The sequence below is a fragment of the Hyperolius riggenbachi genome, chromosome 1, assembly GCF_040937935.1.
Source record: "Hyperolius riggenbachi isolate aHypRig1 chromosome 1, aHypRig1.pri, whole genome shotgun sequence".
Lineage (NCBI taxonomy): Eukaryota > Metazoa > Chordata > Amphibia > Anura > Hyperoliidae > Hyperolius > Hyperolius riggenbachi.
Window position 1 is genome coordinate 687,367,210 of NC_090646.1, and position 16,385 is coordinate 687,383,594.

The 16,385-nt window shown below is 65.8% G+C and overlaps 1 protein-coding gene across 1 annotated transcript in view; it reads left to right on the forward strand.

Annotated features, from left to right (window-relative positions):
• The window catches only part of TAF1C (TATA-box binding protein associated factor, RNA polymerase I subunit C), a 140,909-nt gene that overhangs the window by 113,260 nt on the left and 11,264 nt on the right, over positions 1-16,385 (forward strand). The window contains exon 10 of the mRNA XM_068253378.1: positions 800-871. Coding sequence (XP_068109479.1) covers positions 800-871 — 72 coding nt within the window. The remainder of the gene's footprint in view (positions 1-799; positions 872-16,385) is intronic.

Consider the following 16,385-nt stretch of genomic DNA (forward strand, 5'->3'; position numbering starts at 1 on the left):
TCCAGGGTTATGGTTCAATAGGCTCTCAACAAACCCTAGTCTGGGGTTCTGACTGACTTGGAGAAGGAAGACACGAGGAATCCCTTATGTCCAAGTAAATTCTATATTCTACCCTGTGGTATCAACAGGCATCCGACATTATACCTCCGATGACACATTGGCCGGACAGGTTGGGTGTTCAGGCGGATCTTGAAGACTGGTCCGAGATGTTTGAGAGCATGGTTGGGGCCCCCACTGATTGTATAATAGAAGAGATATAAGCTGATCTATGGGATCCTTGGTCGGCCTGGTCTGCTGAGCACCTGTGAGTTGCTTGATGATCTGGTAGTGGACTCTGCTGGAGGCTGCCCACCCTTCAGAATTTCCCTGCCTTGCTGTGAGCCTGGTCTGCTGAGCACCTGTGAGTTGCTTGATGATCTGGTAATGGACTCTGCTGGAATCTGCACCCCTTCAGCCTCCTAGAAGCCTCCACCCTTCAGAATTTCCCTGCCTTTCTGTGAGCCTTGTCTCCAGGGGGATTTAACCGTTGCTGTTTTTCTTTTCGCATAATGATAATTTGGTAATAGCTATGATAGGTACATTACTTCTTTACCTTTTATGCTCTATAATATATATGGAATTTGGCTTATGTTATCACTGCTTTGCTTTGTTGACTTTTTGTTGGCAGAGATTTTTACTATAAGCAATTTAGAGATTAATATTTTCCATGTTTGAAGTTTTTTCAATAAAAAATAAATGTAAAAAAAACCCACCTAGGACGGGGTGACGGCTTTATACTGACGCCTTCTCTCTCCTCCAGCCCTCACATATCCGGGGAGCTGTGTCTGTGTACTGAGGGGGGCGCTCTGTACCTGTGGAATCTACACACTGGGTAAGAATGTTTGCTCTCTACTCCTTTCTGCTAACTTCACGTTACAGCCTTACAATGCTCACACTGACATCACCAGCCTGGCACTGCTGCCAGCTGTACATCCATCCCCACAGCCTAGCATGGCCTCCCTCTGCCCACCACAGCCTGGCACTTCCTCTCTGCCCAATACAGCCTGACACAGTCTACCTCTGCCCACTACAGCCTGGCACGGCCTCCCTTGGCCCACTACAGCCTGGCACGGCCTCCCTCTGCCCACTACAGCCTGGCACTGCCTCCCTCTGCCCACTACAGCCTGGCACGGCCTCCCTCTGCCCACTGCAGCCTGGCACGGCCTCCCTCTGCCCACCGCAGCCTGGCACGGCCTCCCTCTGCCCACCGCAGCCTGGCACAGCCTCCCTCTGCCTGCCACGGCCTTCCTCTGCCCACCACAGCCTCCCTCTGCCTGGCACGGCCTCCCTCTGCCCACCACCGCCTCCCTCTGCCTGGCACGGCCTCCATCTGCCCACTACAGCCTGGCACAGCCTCCCTCTGCCTGGCACGGTCTCCCTCTGCCCACCACAGCCTGGCACAGCCTCCCTCTGCCTGGCACGACCTCTCTCTGCCCACCACAGCTCCCTCTGCCCACCACAACCTGGAACTGCCTACCTCTGCCCTCCACAGATTGGCACTACATCCATCCACCACTGCCTGGCTCTGCCACCCTCTTTGCCCACGCCTGGAACTGCCTCTCTGCCCTCCACAGTTTTGCACTGGTGCCACCCTTCTGCCCACCATTGCCTGGCACTGCCTCCCTCCCTCTTCCCACCACATCCTGGCATGGGTACCACCCTCCCTCTGCCCACCATTGTCTGGCACTAGGCTGCCCTTCCTCGGCACACCACAGCCTGGCAGTGCCACCCTCCCTCTGCCCACCACAGCCTGGCACTGCCACCCTCCCTCTGCCCACCACAGCCTGGCACTGCCACCCTCCCTCTGCCCACCACAGCCTGGCACTGCCACCCTCCCTCTGCCCACCACAGCCTGGCACTGCCACTCTCCTTCCCACCACAGCCTGGCACTGCCACCCTCTCTCTGCCCACCACAGCCTGGCACTGCCACCCTCCTTCCCTCCACAGCCTGGCACTGCCACCCTCCCTCTGCCCACCACAGCCTGGCACTGCCACCCTCCCTCTGCCCACCACAGCCTGGCACTGCCACCCTCCCTCTGCCCACCACAGCCTGGCACTGCCACCCTCTCTCTGCCCACCACAGCCTGGCACTGCCACCCTCCCTCTGCCCACCACAGCCTGGCACTGCCACCCTACCTCTGCCCACCACAGCCATGCACTGCCACCCTCCCACTGCCCACCACAGCCTGGCACTGCCACCCTCCCACTGCCCATCACAGCCTGGCACTGCCACCCTCCCACTGCCCACCACAGCCTGGCACTGCCACCCTCCCTCTGCCCACCACAGCCTGACACTGCCACCCTCCCTCTGCCCACCACAGCCTGGCACTGCCATCCTCCCTCCTTCCCACCACAGCCTGGCACTGCCATCCTCCCTCCTTCCCACCACAGCCTGGCACTACCTTCCTCCATCTGTCCACCACAGCCTGGCACTGCCACCCTTCCTCTGCCCTCCACAGCCTGGCACTACCATCCTCCCTCCTTCCCAACACAGCCTGGCACATCCTCCCTCTGCCTGGCACGGCCTACCTCTGCCCACTACATCCTGGCACAGCCTCCGTCTGCTTGGCACGGCCTACCTCTGCCCACTACAGCCTGGCACGGCCTCCCTCTGCCCACCGCAGCCTGACACAGCCTCCCTCTGCCTGGCACGGCCTCCCTCTGCCCACCACAGCTCCCTCTGCCCACCACAGCCTACCTCTGCCTGGCATGGCCTTCCTCTGCCCACTACAACCTGGCACAGCCTCCCTCTGCCTGGCACGGCCTACCTCTGCCCACTACAGCCTGGCACGGCCTACCTCTGCCTGGCACGGCCTACCTCTGCCTATCACAGCCTCCCTCTGCCTGGCACGGCCTCCCTCTGCCCACCACAGCTCCCTCTGCCCACCACAACCTGGAACTGCCTACCTCTGCCCACCACAGCTTGGCACTACATCCATCCACCACTGCCTGGCTCTGCCACCCTCTTTGCCCACGCCTGGAACTGCCTCTCTCTGCCCTCCACAGTTTTGCACTGGTGCCACCCTTCTGCCCACCATTGCCTGGCACTGCCTCCCTCCCTCTTCCCACCACAGCCTGGCATGGGTACCACCCTCCCTCTGCCCAACATTGTCTGGCACTAGGCTGCCCTTCCTCTGCACACCACAGCCTGGCACTGCCACCCTCCCTCTGCCCACCACAGCCTGGCACTGCCACCCTCCCTCTGCCCACCACAGTCTGGCACTGCCACCCTCCCTCTGCCCACCACAGCCTGGCACTGCCACCCTCCCACTGCCCACCACAGCCTGGCACTGCCACCCTACCTCTGCCCTCCATAGCCTGGCACTGCCACCCTCCCTCTGCACACCACAGCCTGGCACTGCCACCCTCCCTCTGCACACCACAGCCTGTCACTGCCACCCTCCCTCTGCCCACCACAGCCTGGCACTGCCATCCTCCATCTGCCCTCCACAGCCTGGCACTGCCGCCATCCCTCTGCCCTCCACAGCCTGGCACTGCCACCCTCCCTCTGTCCTCCACAGCCTGGCACTGCCGTCCTCCCTCTGTCCTCAACAGCCTGGCACTGCCGTCCTCCCTCTGTCCTCCACAGCCTGGCACTGCCACCCTCCCTCTTCCCACCACAGCCTGGCACTGCCACCCTCCCTTTGCCCACCACAGCCTGGCACTGCCACCCTCCCTTTGGCCACCACAGCCTGGCACTGCCACCCACACTTTGCCCACCACAGCCTGGCACTGCCACCCTCCCTTTCCCCACCACAGCCTGGCACTGCCACCCTCCCTCTGCCCACCACAGCCTGGCACTGCCACCCTCCCTCTGCCGGGCCGGCCTGGCACTGCCATCCTCCGTCTGCCCAGCCGGCCTGGTACAGCGATCCTCCCTCTGCCCAGCCGGCCTGGCACTGCCACCCTCCCTCTGCCTACCACAGCATTGCACTGCCACCCTCCCTCTGCCCAGCACAGCCTGGCACTGCCATCCTCCCTCTGCCCTCCACAGCCTGGCACTACCACCCACCTTCTGCCCACCACAGCCTGGCACTGCCATCCTCCCTCCCACCACAGCCTGGCGCTGCCATCCTCCCTCCCAACACAGCCTGGTACTGCCATCCTCCCTCTGCCCACCACAGCCTGGCACTGCCACTCTCCCTCTGTCCTCCACAGCCTGGCACTGCCGTCCTCCCTCTGTCCTCCACAGCCTGGCACTGCCGTCCTCCCTCTGTCCTCCACAGCCTGGCACTGCCGTCCTCCCTCCTTCCCACCACAGCCTTGCACTGCCACCCTCCCTCCGCCCACCACAGCCTTGCACTGCCACCCTCCCTCTGCCCACCACAGCCTGTCACTGCCACCCTCCCTCTGCCCTCCACAGCCTGGCACTACCACCCTCCCTCTGCCCACCACAGCCTGGCACTGCCTCCCTCCTTCCCACTACAGCCTGGCACTGCCATCCTCCCTCCTTCCCCCCCCACAGCCAGGCACTGCCATCCTCCCTCCTCCCCCCCCCCACAGCCAGGCACTGCCATCCTCCCTCCTTCCCACCACAGCCTGGCACTGCCACCCTCCATCTGCCCACCATAGCCTGGCACTGCCACCCTCCCTCTGCCCACCACAGCCTGGCACTGCCACCCTCCCTCTGCCCACCACAGCCTGGCACTGCCATCCTCCCTCTGCCCACCACAGCCTGGCACTGCCACCCTCCCTCTGCCCACCACAGCCTGGCACTGCCATCCTCCCTCTGCCCAGCCGGCCTGGCACTGCCATCCTCCGTCTGCCCAGCCGGCCTGGTACAGCGTTCCTCCCTCTGCCCAGCCGGCCTGGTACTGCCATCCTCCCTCGGCCCACCACAACCTGGCACTGCCACCCTCCCTCTGCCTACCACAGCCTGGCACTGCCATCCTCCCTCTGCCCAGCACGGCCTGGCACTGCCATCCTCCCTCTGCCCAGCCGGCCTGGCACTGCCATCCTCCCTCTGCGCAGCCGCCCTGGCACTGCCATCCTCCCTCCTTCCCAACACAGCCTGGCGCTGCCAACCTCCCTCTGCCCACCACAGCCTGGCACTGCCACCCTCCTTCCCACCACAGCCTGGCACTGCCATCCTCCCTCTGTCCACCACAGCCTGGCACTGCCACCCTCCCTCTGCCCCCACAGCCTGGCACTGCCTTCCTCCTTCCCACCACAGCCTGGCATTGCCATCCTCCATCTGCCCACCACAGCCTGGCACTGCCACCCTCCCTCTGTCCTCCACAGCCTGGCACTGCCGTCCTCCCTCTGTTCTCCACAGCCTGGCACTGCCGTACTCCATCCTTCCCACCACAGCCTTGCACTGCCACCCTCCCTCTGCCCACCACAGCCTGGCACTGCCACCCTCCCTCTGCCCTCCACAGCCTGGCACTACCACCCTCCCTCTGCCCACAACAGCCTGGCACTGCCACCCTCCTTCCCACCACAGCCTGGCACTGCCATCCTTCCTCTTCCCACCACAGCCTGGCACTGCCATCCTCCCGACTTCCCTCCACAGCCTGGCACTACCAACCTTCCTCTGCCCACCACAGCCTGGCACTGCCTCCCTCCTTCCCACCACAGCCTGGTACTGCCATCCTCCCTCCTTCCCCCCCACAGCCAGGCACTGCCATCCTCCCTCCTTCCCACCACATCCTGGCACTGCCACCCTCCCTCTGCCCACCACAGCCTGGCACTGCCACCCTCCATCTGCCCACCATAGCCTGGCACATCCACCCTCCCTCTGCCCACCATAGCCTGGCACATCCACCCTCCCTCTGCCCACCACAGCCTGGCACTGCCACCCTCCCTCTGCCCAACACAGCCTGGCACTGCCACCCTCCCTCTGCCCACCACAGCCTGGCACTGCCATCCTCCCTCTGCCCAGCCGGCCTGGCACTGCCATCCTCCGTCTGCCCAGCCGGCCTGGAACAGCGATCCTCCCTCTGCCCAGCCGGCCTGGTACTGCCATCCTCCCTCGGGCCCACCACAGCCTGGCACTGCCACCCTCCCTCTGCCTACCACAGCATGGCACTGCCATCCTCCCTCTGCCCAGCACAGCCTGGCACTGCCATCCTCCCTCTGCCCAGCACAGCCTGGCACTGCCATCCTGCCATCATCCCTCTGCCTAGCCGGCCTGGCACTGCCAGCCTCCCTCTGCCCATCACAGCCTGGCACTGCCACCCTCCTTCCCACCACAGCCTGGTATTGCCATCCTCTCTCCTTCCCACCACAGCCTGGCACTACCATCCTCCCTCTGCCCAGCCGGCCTGGCACTGCCATCCTCCCTCTGCCCAGCACAGCCTGGCACTGCCACCCTCTCTGCCCAGCCAGCCTGACACTGCCACCGTCCTCCCCACCACAGCCTGGCACTGCCATCCTCCCTCCCCACCACAGCCTGGCACTGCCACCCTCCTTCCCACCACAGCCTGGCACTGCCACCCTTCTTCCCACTACAGCCTGGCACTGCCACCCTTCTTCCCACTACAGCCTGGCACTGCCATCCTCCCTCTGCTCAGCACAGCTTGGCACTGCCATCCTCCCTCTGCCCAGCCAGCCTGGCACTGCCACCCTCCCTCTGCCCATCCAGCCTAGCACTGCCATCCTCCCTCTGCCCATCCGGCCTGGCACTGCCATCCTCCCTCTGCCCACCCGCCTTTGCACTGCCATCCTCCCTCTGCCCAGCACATCCTGGCACTGCCATCCTCCCTTCTTCCCACCACAGCCTGGCACTGCCATCCTCCCTCTTCCCAGCCGGCCTTGCACTGCCACCCTCTCTGCCCAGCACAGCCTGGCACTGCCACCCTCTCTGCCCAGCCGGCCTGGCACTGCCATGCTCCCTCTGCCCAGCACAGCCTGGCACTGCCACCCTCTGCCCAGCCTGCCTGGCACTGCCATCCTCCCTCTGCCCAGCCGACCTGACACTGCCATCCTCCCTCCTTCCCACCACAGCCTGGCACTGCCACCCTCTCTGCCCTCCACAGCCTGACACTACCACCCTCCCTCTGCCCACCACAGCCTGGCACTGCCACCCTCCTTCCCACCACAGCCTGGCACTGCCATCCTCCCTCCTTCCAAACACAGCATGGCACTGCCACCCTCCCTCTGTCCACCACAGCCTGGCACTGCCACCCTCCCTCTGCCCCCACAGCCTGGCACTGCCACCCTCCCTCCTTCCCACCACAGCCTGGCACTGCCACCCTCCTTCCCACCACAGCCTGGCACTGCCATCCTCTTTCTGGCCACCACAGCCTGGCACTGCCGTCCTCTTTCTGCCCACCACAGCCTGGCACTGCCGTCCTCCATCCTTCCCACCACAGCCTTGCACTGCCACCCTCCCTCTGCCTACCACAGCCTGGCACTGCCATCCTCCCTCTGCCCAGCACAGCCTGGCACTGCCATCCTCCCTCTGCCTAGCTGGCCTGGCACTGCCATCCTCCCTCTGCCCAGCACAACCTGGCACTGCCACCCTCCTTCCCACCACAGCCTGGTATTGCCATCCTCTCTCCTTCCCACCACAGCCTGGCACTACCATCCTCCCTCTGCCCAGCCGGCCTGGCACTGCCATCCTCCCTCTGCCCAGCTGGCCTGGCACTGCCACCCTCTCTGCCCAGCCAGCCTGGCACTGCCACCCTCCTGCCCACCACAGCCTGGCACTGCCATCCTCCCTCCCCACCACAGCCTGGCACTGCCACCCTCCTTCCCACCACAGCCTGGCACTGCCACCCTCCTTCCCACCACAGCCTGGCACTGCCATCCTCCCTCTGCCCAGCCGGCCTGGCACTGCCATCCTTCCTCTGCCCAGCTGGCCTGGCACTGCCATCCTCCCTCTGTCCAGCACAGCTTGGCACTGCCATCCTCCCTCTGCCCAGCCAGCCTGGCACTGCCACCCTCCCTCTGCCCAGCCATCCTAGCACTGCCATCCTCTCTCTGCCCATCCGGCCTGGCACTGCCATCCTCCCTCTGCCCACCCGCCTTTGCACTGCCATCCTCCCTCTGCCCAGCACATCCTGGCACTGCCATCCTCCCTCCTTCCCACCACAGCCTGGCACTGCCAATCTTCCCTCTTCCCAGCCGGCCTTGCACTGCCATCCTCTCTCTGCCCAGCACAGCCTGGCACTGCCACCCTCTCTGCCTAGCCTGCCTGGCACTGCCATCCTCCCTCTGCCCAGCCGGCCTGGCACTGCCATCCTCCCTCTGCCCAGCCGGCCTGGCACTGCCATCCTCCCTCTGCCCTCCACAGCCTGGCACTGCCATCCTCCCTCTGCCCTCCACAGCCTGACACTACCACCCTCCCTCTGCCCACCACAGCCTTGCCCTGCCACCCTCCTTCCCACCACAGCCTGGCACTGCCATCCTCCCTCCTTCCAACCACAGCCTGGCACTGCCAAGCTTCTTCTGTCCACCACAGCCTGGCACTGCCACCCTCCCCCTGCCCCCACAGCCTGGCACTGCCACCCTCCCTCTGCCCCCACAGCCTGGCACTGCCATCCTCTTTCTGCCCACCACAGCCTGGCACTGCCATCCTCCATCTGCCCACCGCAGCCTAGCACTGCCACCCTCCCTCTGTCCTCCACAGCCTGGCACTGCCGTCCTCCCTCTTTTCTCCACAGCCTGGCACTGCCGTCCTCCATCCTTCCCACCACAGCCTTGCACTGCCACCCTCCCTCTGCCCACCACAGCCTGGCACTGCCACCCTCCCTCTGCCCTCCACAGCCTGGCACTACCACCCTCCCTCTGCCCACAACAGCCTGGCACTGCCACCCTCCTTCCCACCACAGCCTGGCACTGCCATCCTCCCTCTTCCCACCACAGCCTGGCACTGCCATCCTCCCTACTTCCCACCACATCCTGGCTCTGCCACCCTCCATCTGCCCACCATAGCCTGGCACTACCACCCTCCCTCTGCCACCACAGCCTGACACTGCCACCCTCCCTCTGCCCACCACAGCCTGGAACTGCCACCCTACCTCTGCCCACCACAGCCTTGCACTGCCACCCTCCTTCCCACCACAGCCTGGCACTGCCACCCTCCTTCCCACCACAGCCTGGCACTGCCACCCTCCATCTGCCCACCACAGCCTGGCACTGCCACCCTCCCTCTGCCCACCACAGCCTGGCACTGCCACCCTCCCTCTGTCCTCCACAGCCTGGCACTGCCGTCCACCCTCTGTCCTCCACAGCCTGGCACTGCCATCCTCCCTCTGTCCTCCACAGCCTGGCACTGCCGTCCTCCCTCTGTCCTCCACAGCCTGGCACTGCCGTCCTCCCTCTGTCCTCCACAGCCTTGCACTGCCACCTTCCCTCTGCCCACCACAGCCTGGCACTGCCACCCTCCCTTTGCCCACCACAGCCTGGCACTGCCATCCTCCCTCTGCCCAGCCGGCCTGGCACTGCCATCCTCCCTCTGCCCAGCACAGCCTGGCACTGCCACCCTCTGCCCAGCCAGCCTGGCACTTCCACCCTCCTGCCCACCACAGCCTGGCACTGCCATCCTCCCTCCCCACCACAGCCTGGCACTGCCACCCTCCTTCCCACCACAGCCTGGCACTGCCACCCTCCTTCCCACCACAGCCTGGCACTGCCATCCTCCCTCTGCCCATCCGGCCTGGCACTGCCATCCTCCCTCTGCCCACCCGCCTTTGCACTGCCATCCTCCCTCTGCCCAGCACATCCTGGCACTGCCATCCTCCCTCCTTCCCACCACAGCCTGGCACTGCCATCCTCCCTCTTCCCAGCCGCCCTTGCACTGCCATCCTCCCTCTGCCCAGCACAGCCTGGCACTGCTTCCCTCTCTGCCCAGCCTGCCTGGCACTGCCATCCTCCCTCTGCCCAGCCGGCCTGGCACTGCCATCCTCCCTCTGCCCAGCCGGCCTGGCACTGCCATCCTCCCTCTGCCCAGCACAGCCTGGCACTGCCACCCTCCTTCCCACCACAGCCTGGCACTGCCACCCTCTCTGCCCTCCACAGCCTGACACTACCACCCTCCCTCTGCCCACCACAGCCTTGCACTGCCACCCTCCTTCCCACCACAGCCTGGCACTGCCATCCTCCCTCCTTCCAAACACAGCCTGGCACTGCCATCCTCCCTCCTTCCAAACACAGCCTGACACTGCCACCCTTCCTCTGTCCACCACAGCCTGGCACTGCCACCCTCCCTCTGCCCCCACAGCCTGGCACTGCCTTCCTCTTTCTGCCCAGCCGGCCTGGCACTGCCATCCTCCCTCTGCCCAGCCGGCCTGGCACTGCCATCCTCCCTCTGCCCAGCCGGCCTGGCACTGCCATCCTCCCTCTGCCCAGCACAGCCTGGCACTGCCACCCTCCTTCCCACCACAGCCTGGCACTGCCACCCTCTCTGCCCTCCACAGCCTGACACTACCACCCTCCCTCTGCCCACCACAGCCTTGCACTGCCACCCTCCTTCCCACCACAGCCTGGCACTGCCATCCTCCCTCCTTCCAAACACAGCCTGGCACTGCCATCCTCCCTCCTTCCAAACACAGCCTGACACTGCCACCCTTCCTCTGTCCACCACAGCCTGGCACTGCCACCCTCCCTCTGCCCCCACAGCCTGGCACTGCCTTCCTCTTTCTGCCCACCACAGCCTGGCACTGCCATCCTCAATCTGCCCACCACAGCCTGGCACTGCCACCCTCCCTCTGTCCTCCACAGCCTGGCACTGCCGTCCTCCCTCTTTGCTCCACAGCCTGGCACTGCCGTCCTCCATCCTTCCCACCACAGCCTTGCACTGCCACCCTCCCTCTGCCCACCACAGCCTGGCACTGCCACCCTCCCTCTGCCCTCCACAGCCTGGCACTACCACCCTCCCTCTGCCCACCACAGCCTGGCACTGCCACCCTCCTTCCCACCACAGCCTGGCACTGCCATCCTCCCTCTTCCCACCACAGCCTGGCACTGCCATCCTCCCTACTTCCCACCACATCCTGGCACTGCCATCCTCCCTCTGCCCACCACAGCCTGGCACTGCCACCCTCCCTCTGCCACCACAGCCTGGCACTACCACCCTCCCTCTGCCACCACAGCCTGACACTGCCACCCTCCCTCTGCCCACCACAGCCTTGCACTGCCACCCTCCCTCTGCCCACCACAGCCTTGCACTGCCACCCTCCCTCTGCCCACCACAGCCTTGCACTGCCACCCTCCCTCTGCCCACCACAGCCTGGCACTGCCACCCTCCATCTGCCCACCACAGCCTGGCACTGCCACCCTCCCTCTGTCCTCCACAGCCTGGCACTGCCGTCCTCCCTCTGTCCTCCACAGCCTGGCACTGCCGTCCTCCCTCTGTCCTCCACAGCCTGGCACTGCCGTCCTCCCTCTGTCCTCCACAGCCTGGCACTGCCGTCCTTCCCACCACAGCCTTGCACTGCCACCCTCCCTCTGCCCACCACAGCCTGGCACTGCCACCCTCCCTCTTCCCACCACAGCCTGGCACTGCCACCCTCCCTCTGCCCACCACAGCCTGGCACTGCCACCCTCCTTCCTACCACAGCCTGGCACTGCCATCCTCCCTCTGCCCACCACAGCCTGGCACTGCCATCCTCCCTCTGCCCACCACAGCCTGGCACTGCCATCCTCCATCTGCCCACCACAGCCTGGCACTGCCACCCTCCCTCTGCCCACCACAGCCTGGCACTACCACCCTCACTCCCACCACAGCCTGGCACTGCCATCCTCCCTCCTTCCCACCACAACCTGGGACTGCCATCCCCCGCCTGCCCACCACAGCCTGGTACTGCCATCCTCCCTCTGCCTACCACAGCCTGGCACTGCCATCCTCCCTCTGCCCAGCCGGCTTTGCACTGCCATCCTCCCTCTGCCCAGCCGGCTTTGCACTGCCATCCTCCCTCTGCCCAGCACAGCCTGGCACTGCCACCCTCCTTCCCACCACAGCCTGACACTGCCATCCTCCCTCCTTCCCACCACAGCCTGGCACTGCCAACCTCCCTCTTCCCAGCCGGCCTGGCACTGCCATCCTCCCTCTGCCCAGCACAGCCTGGCACTGCCACCCTCCTTACCACCACAGCCTGGCACTGCCACCCTCTCTGCCCTCTACAGCCTGGCACTGCCATCATCCCTCTGCCCAGCCGGCCTGGCACTGCCATCCTCCCTCTGCCCAGCCAGCCTGGCACTGCCATCTTCCCTTTGCCCAGCCGGCCTGGCACTGCCATCCTCCCTCTGCCCAGCCAGCCTGGCACTGCCATCTTCCCTTTGCCCAGCCGGCCTGGCACAGCCATCCTCCCTCTGCCCAGCACAGCCTGGTACTGCCACCCTACTTCTCACCACAGCCTGGCACTGCCATCCTCCCTCTTTCCCACCACAGCCTGGCACTGCCATCCTCCTTTCCACCACAGCCTGGCACTGCCAACCTCTCTGCCCTCCATAGCCTGGCACTGCCAACCTCTCTGCCCTCCACAGCCTGGCACTGCCATCCTCCCTCTACCTAGCCGGCCTGGCACTGCCACCATCCCTCTGGCCAGCACAGCCTGGCACTGCCACCCTTATCTCCCCACCACAGCCTGGCACTGCCACCCTCCCTCTGGCCAGCACAGCCTGGCACTGCCACCCTTATCTCCCCACCACAGCCTGGCACTGCCACCCTCCCTCTGGCCAGCACAGCCTGGCACTGCCACCCTTATCTCCCCACCACAGCCTGGCACTGCCACCCTTATCTCCCCACCACAGCCTGGCACTGCCACCCTCCCTCTCCCCACCACAGCCTGGCACTGCCACCCTCCTTCCCACCACAGCCTGGCACTGCCGCCCTCCCTCTGCCCTCCACAGCCTGGCACTGCCGCCCTTTCTCTGCCCTCCACAGCCTGGCACTGCCGCCCTCCCTCTGCCCTCCACAGCCTGGCACTGCCGCCCTCCCTCTGCCCTCCACAGCCTGGCACTGCCGCCCTCCCTCTGCCCTCCACAGCCTGGCACTGCCACCCTTCCTCTGCCCTCCACAGCTTTGCACTGGCACCACCCTCCCTCTCTCCAGCACAGCCTGGCACTGCCACCCTCCTTCCCACCACAGCGTGGCACTGCTGCCCTCCCTCTGCCCTCCACAGCCTGGCACTGCCGTCCTCCCTCTGACCTCCACAGCCTGGCACTGCCGTCCTCCCTCTGCCCTCCACAGCCTGGCACTGCCGCCCTTCCTCTGCCCTCCACAGCCTGGCACTGCCACCCTTCCTCTGCCCTCCACAGCTTTGCACTGCCACCCTTCCTCAGCCCTCCACAGCCTGGCACTGCCACCCTTCCTCTGCCCTCCACAGCCTGGCACTGCCACCCTCCATCTGCCCACCACAGCCTGGCACTGCCACCCTCCCTCTGTCCTCCACAGCCTGGCACTGCCGTCCTCCCTCTGTCCTCCACAGCCTGGCACTGCCGTCCTCCCTCTGTCCTCCACAGCCTGGCACTGCCGTCCTTCCCACCACAGCCTTGCACTGCCACCCTCCCTCTGCCCACCACAGCCTGGCACTGCCACCCTCCCTCTTCCCACCACAGCCTGGCACTGCCACCCTCCCTCTGCCCACCACAGCCTGGCACTGCCACCCTCCTTCCTACCACAGCCTGGCACTGCCATCCTCCCTCTGCCCACCACAGCCTGGCACTGCCATCCTCCCTCTGCCCACCACAGCCTGGCACTGCCATCCTCCATCTGCCCACCACAGCCTGGCACTGCCACCCTCCCTCTGCCCACCACAGCCTGGCACTACCACCCTCCCTCCCACCACAGCCTGGCACTGCCATCCTCCCTCCTTCCCACCACAACCTGGGACTGCCATCCCCCGTCTGCCCACCACAGCCTGGTACTGCCATCCTCCCTCTGCCTACCACAGCCTGGCACTGCCATCCTCCCTCTGCCCAGCCGGCTTTGCACTGCCATCCTCCCTCTGCCCAGCCGGCTTTGCACTGCCATCCTCCCTCTGCCCAGCACAGCCTGGCACTGCCACCCTCCTTCCCACCACAGCCTGACACTGCCATCCTCCCTCCTTCCCACCACAGCCTGGCACTGCCAACCTCCCTCTTCCCAGCCGGCCTGGCACTGCCATCCTCCCTCTGCCCAGCACAGCCTGGCACTGCCACCCTCCTTACCACCACAGCCTGGCACTGCCACCCTCTCTGCCCTCTACAGCCTGGCACTGCCATCATCCCTCTGCCCAGCCGGCCTGGCACTGCCATCCTCCCTCTGCCCAGCCAGCCTGGCACTGCCATCTTCCCTTTGCCCAGCCGGCCTGGCACTGCCATCCTCCCTCTGCCCAGCCAGCCTGGCACTGCCATCTTCCCTTTGCCCAGCCGGCCTGGCACAGCCATCCTCCCTCTGCCCAGCACAGCCTGGTACTGCCACCCTACTTCTCACCACAGCCTGGCACTGCCATCCTCCCTCTTTCCCACCACAGCCTGGCACTGCCATCCTCCTTTCCACCACAGCCTGGCACTGCCAACCTCTCTGCCCTCCATAGCCTGGCACTGCCAACCTCTCTGCCCTCCACAGCCTGGCACTGCCAACCTCTCTGCCCTCCATAGCCTGGCACTGCCAACCTCTCTGCCCTCCACAGCCTGGCACTGCCAACCTCCCTCTACCTAGCCGGCCTGGCACTGCCACCATCCCTCTGGCCAGCACAGCCTGGCACTGCCACCCTTATCTCCCCACCACAGCCTGGCACTGCCACCCTCCCTCTGGCCAGCACAGCCTGGCACTGCCACCCTTATCTCCCCACCACAGCCTGGCACTGCCACCCTCCCTCTGGCCAGCACAGCCTGGCACTGCCACCCTTATCTCCCCACCACAGCCTGGCACTGCCACCCTTATCTCCCCACCACAGCCTGGCACTGCCACCCTCCCTCTCCCCACCACAGCCTGGCACTGCCACCCTCCTTCCCACCACAGCCTGGCACTGCCGCCCTCCCTCTGCCCTCCACAGCCTGGCACTGCCGCCCTTCCTCTGCCCTCCACAGCCTGGCACTGCCGCCCTCCCTCTGCCCTCCACAGCCTGGCACTGCCGCCCTCCCTCTGCCCTCCACAGCCTGGCACTGCCACCCTTCCTCTGCCCTCCACAGCTTTGCACTGGCACCACCCTCCCTCTCTCCAGCACAGCCTGGCACTGCCACCCTCCTTCCCACCACAGCGTGGCACTGCTGCCCTCCCTCTGCCCTCCACAGCCTGGCACTGCCGTCCTCCCTCTGACCTCCACAGCCTGGCACTGCCGTCCTCCCTCTGCCCTCCACAGCCTGGCACTGCCGCCCTTCCTCTGCCCTCCACAGCCTGGCACTGCCACCCTTCCTCTGCCCTCCACAGCTTTGCACTGCCACCCTGCCTCAGCCCTCCACAGCCTGGCACTGCCACCCTTCCTCTGCCCTCCACAGCCTGGCACTGCCACCCTCCATCTGCCCACCACAGCCTGGCACTGCCACCCTCCCTCTGTCCTCCACAGCCTGGCACTGCCGTCCTCCCTCTGTCCTCCACAGCCTGGCACTGCCGTCCTCCCTCTGTCCTCCACAGCCTGGCACTGCCGTCCTTCCCACCACAGCCTTGCACTGCCACCCTCCCTCTGCCCACCACAGCCTGGCACTGCCACCCTCCCTCTTCCCACCACAGCCTGGCACTGCCACCCTCCCTCTGCCCACCACAGCCTGGCACTGCCACCCTCCTTCCTACCACAGCCTGGCACTGCCATCCTCCCTCTGCCCACCACAGCCTGGCACTGCCATCCTCCCTCTGCCCACCACAGCCTGGCACTGCCATCCTCCATCTGCCCACCACAGCCTGGCACTGCCACCCTCCCTCTGCCCACCACAGCCTGGCACTACCACCCTCCCTCCCACCACAGCCTGGCACTGCCATCCTCCCTCCTTCCCACCACAACCTGGGACTGCCATCCCCCGTCTGCCCACCACAGCCTGGTACTGCCATCCTCCCTCTGCCTACCACAGCCTGGCACTGCCATCCTCCCTCTGCCCAGCCGGCTTTGCACTGCCATCCTCCCTCTGCCCAGCCGGCTTTGCACTGCCATCCTCCCTCTGCCCAGCACAGCCTGGCACTGCCACCCTCCTTCCCACCACAGCCTGACACTGCCATCCTCCCTCCTTCCCACCACAGCCTGGCACTGCCAACCTCCCTCTTCCCAGCCGGCCTGGCACTGCCATCCTCCCTCTGCCCAGCACAGCCTGGCACTGCCACCCTCCTTACCACCACAGCCTGGCACTGCCACCCTCTCTGCCCTCTACAGCCTGGCACTGCCATCATCCCTCTGCCCAGCCGGCCTGGCACTGCCATCCTCCCTCTGCCCAGCCAGCCTGGCACTGCCATCTTCCCTTTGCCCAGCCGGCCTGGCACTGCCATCCTC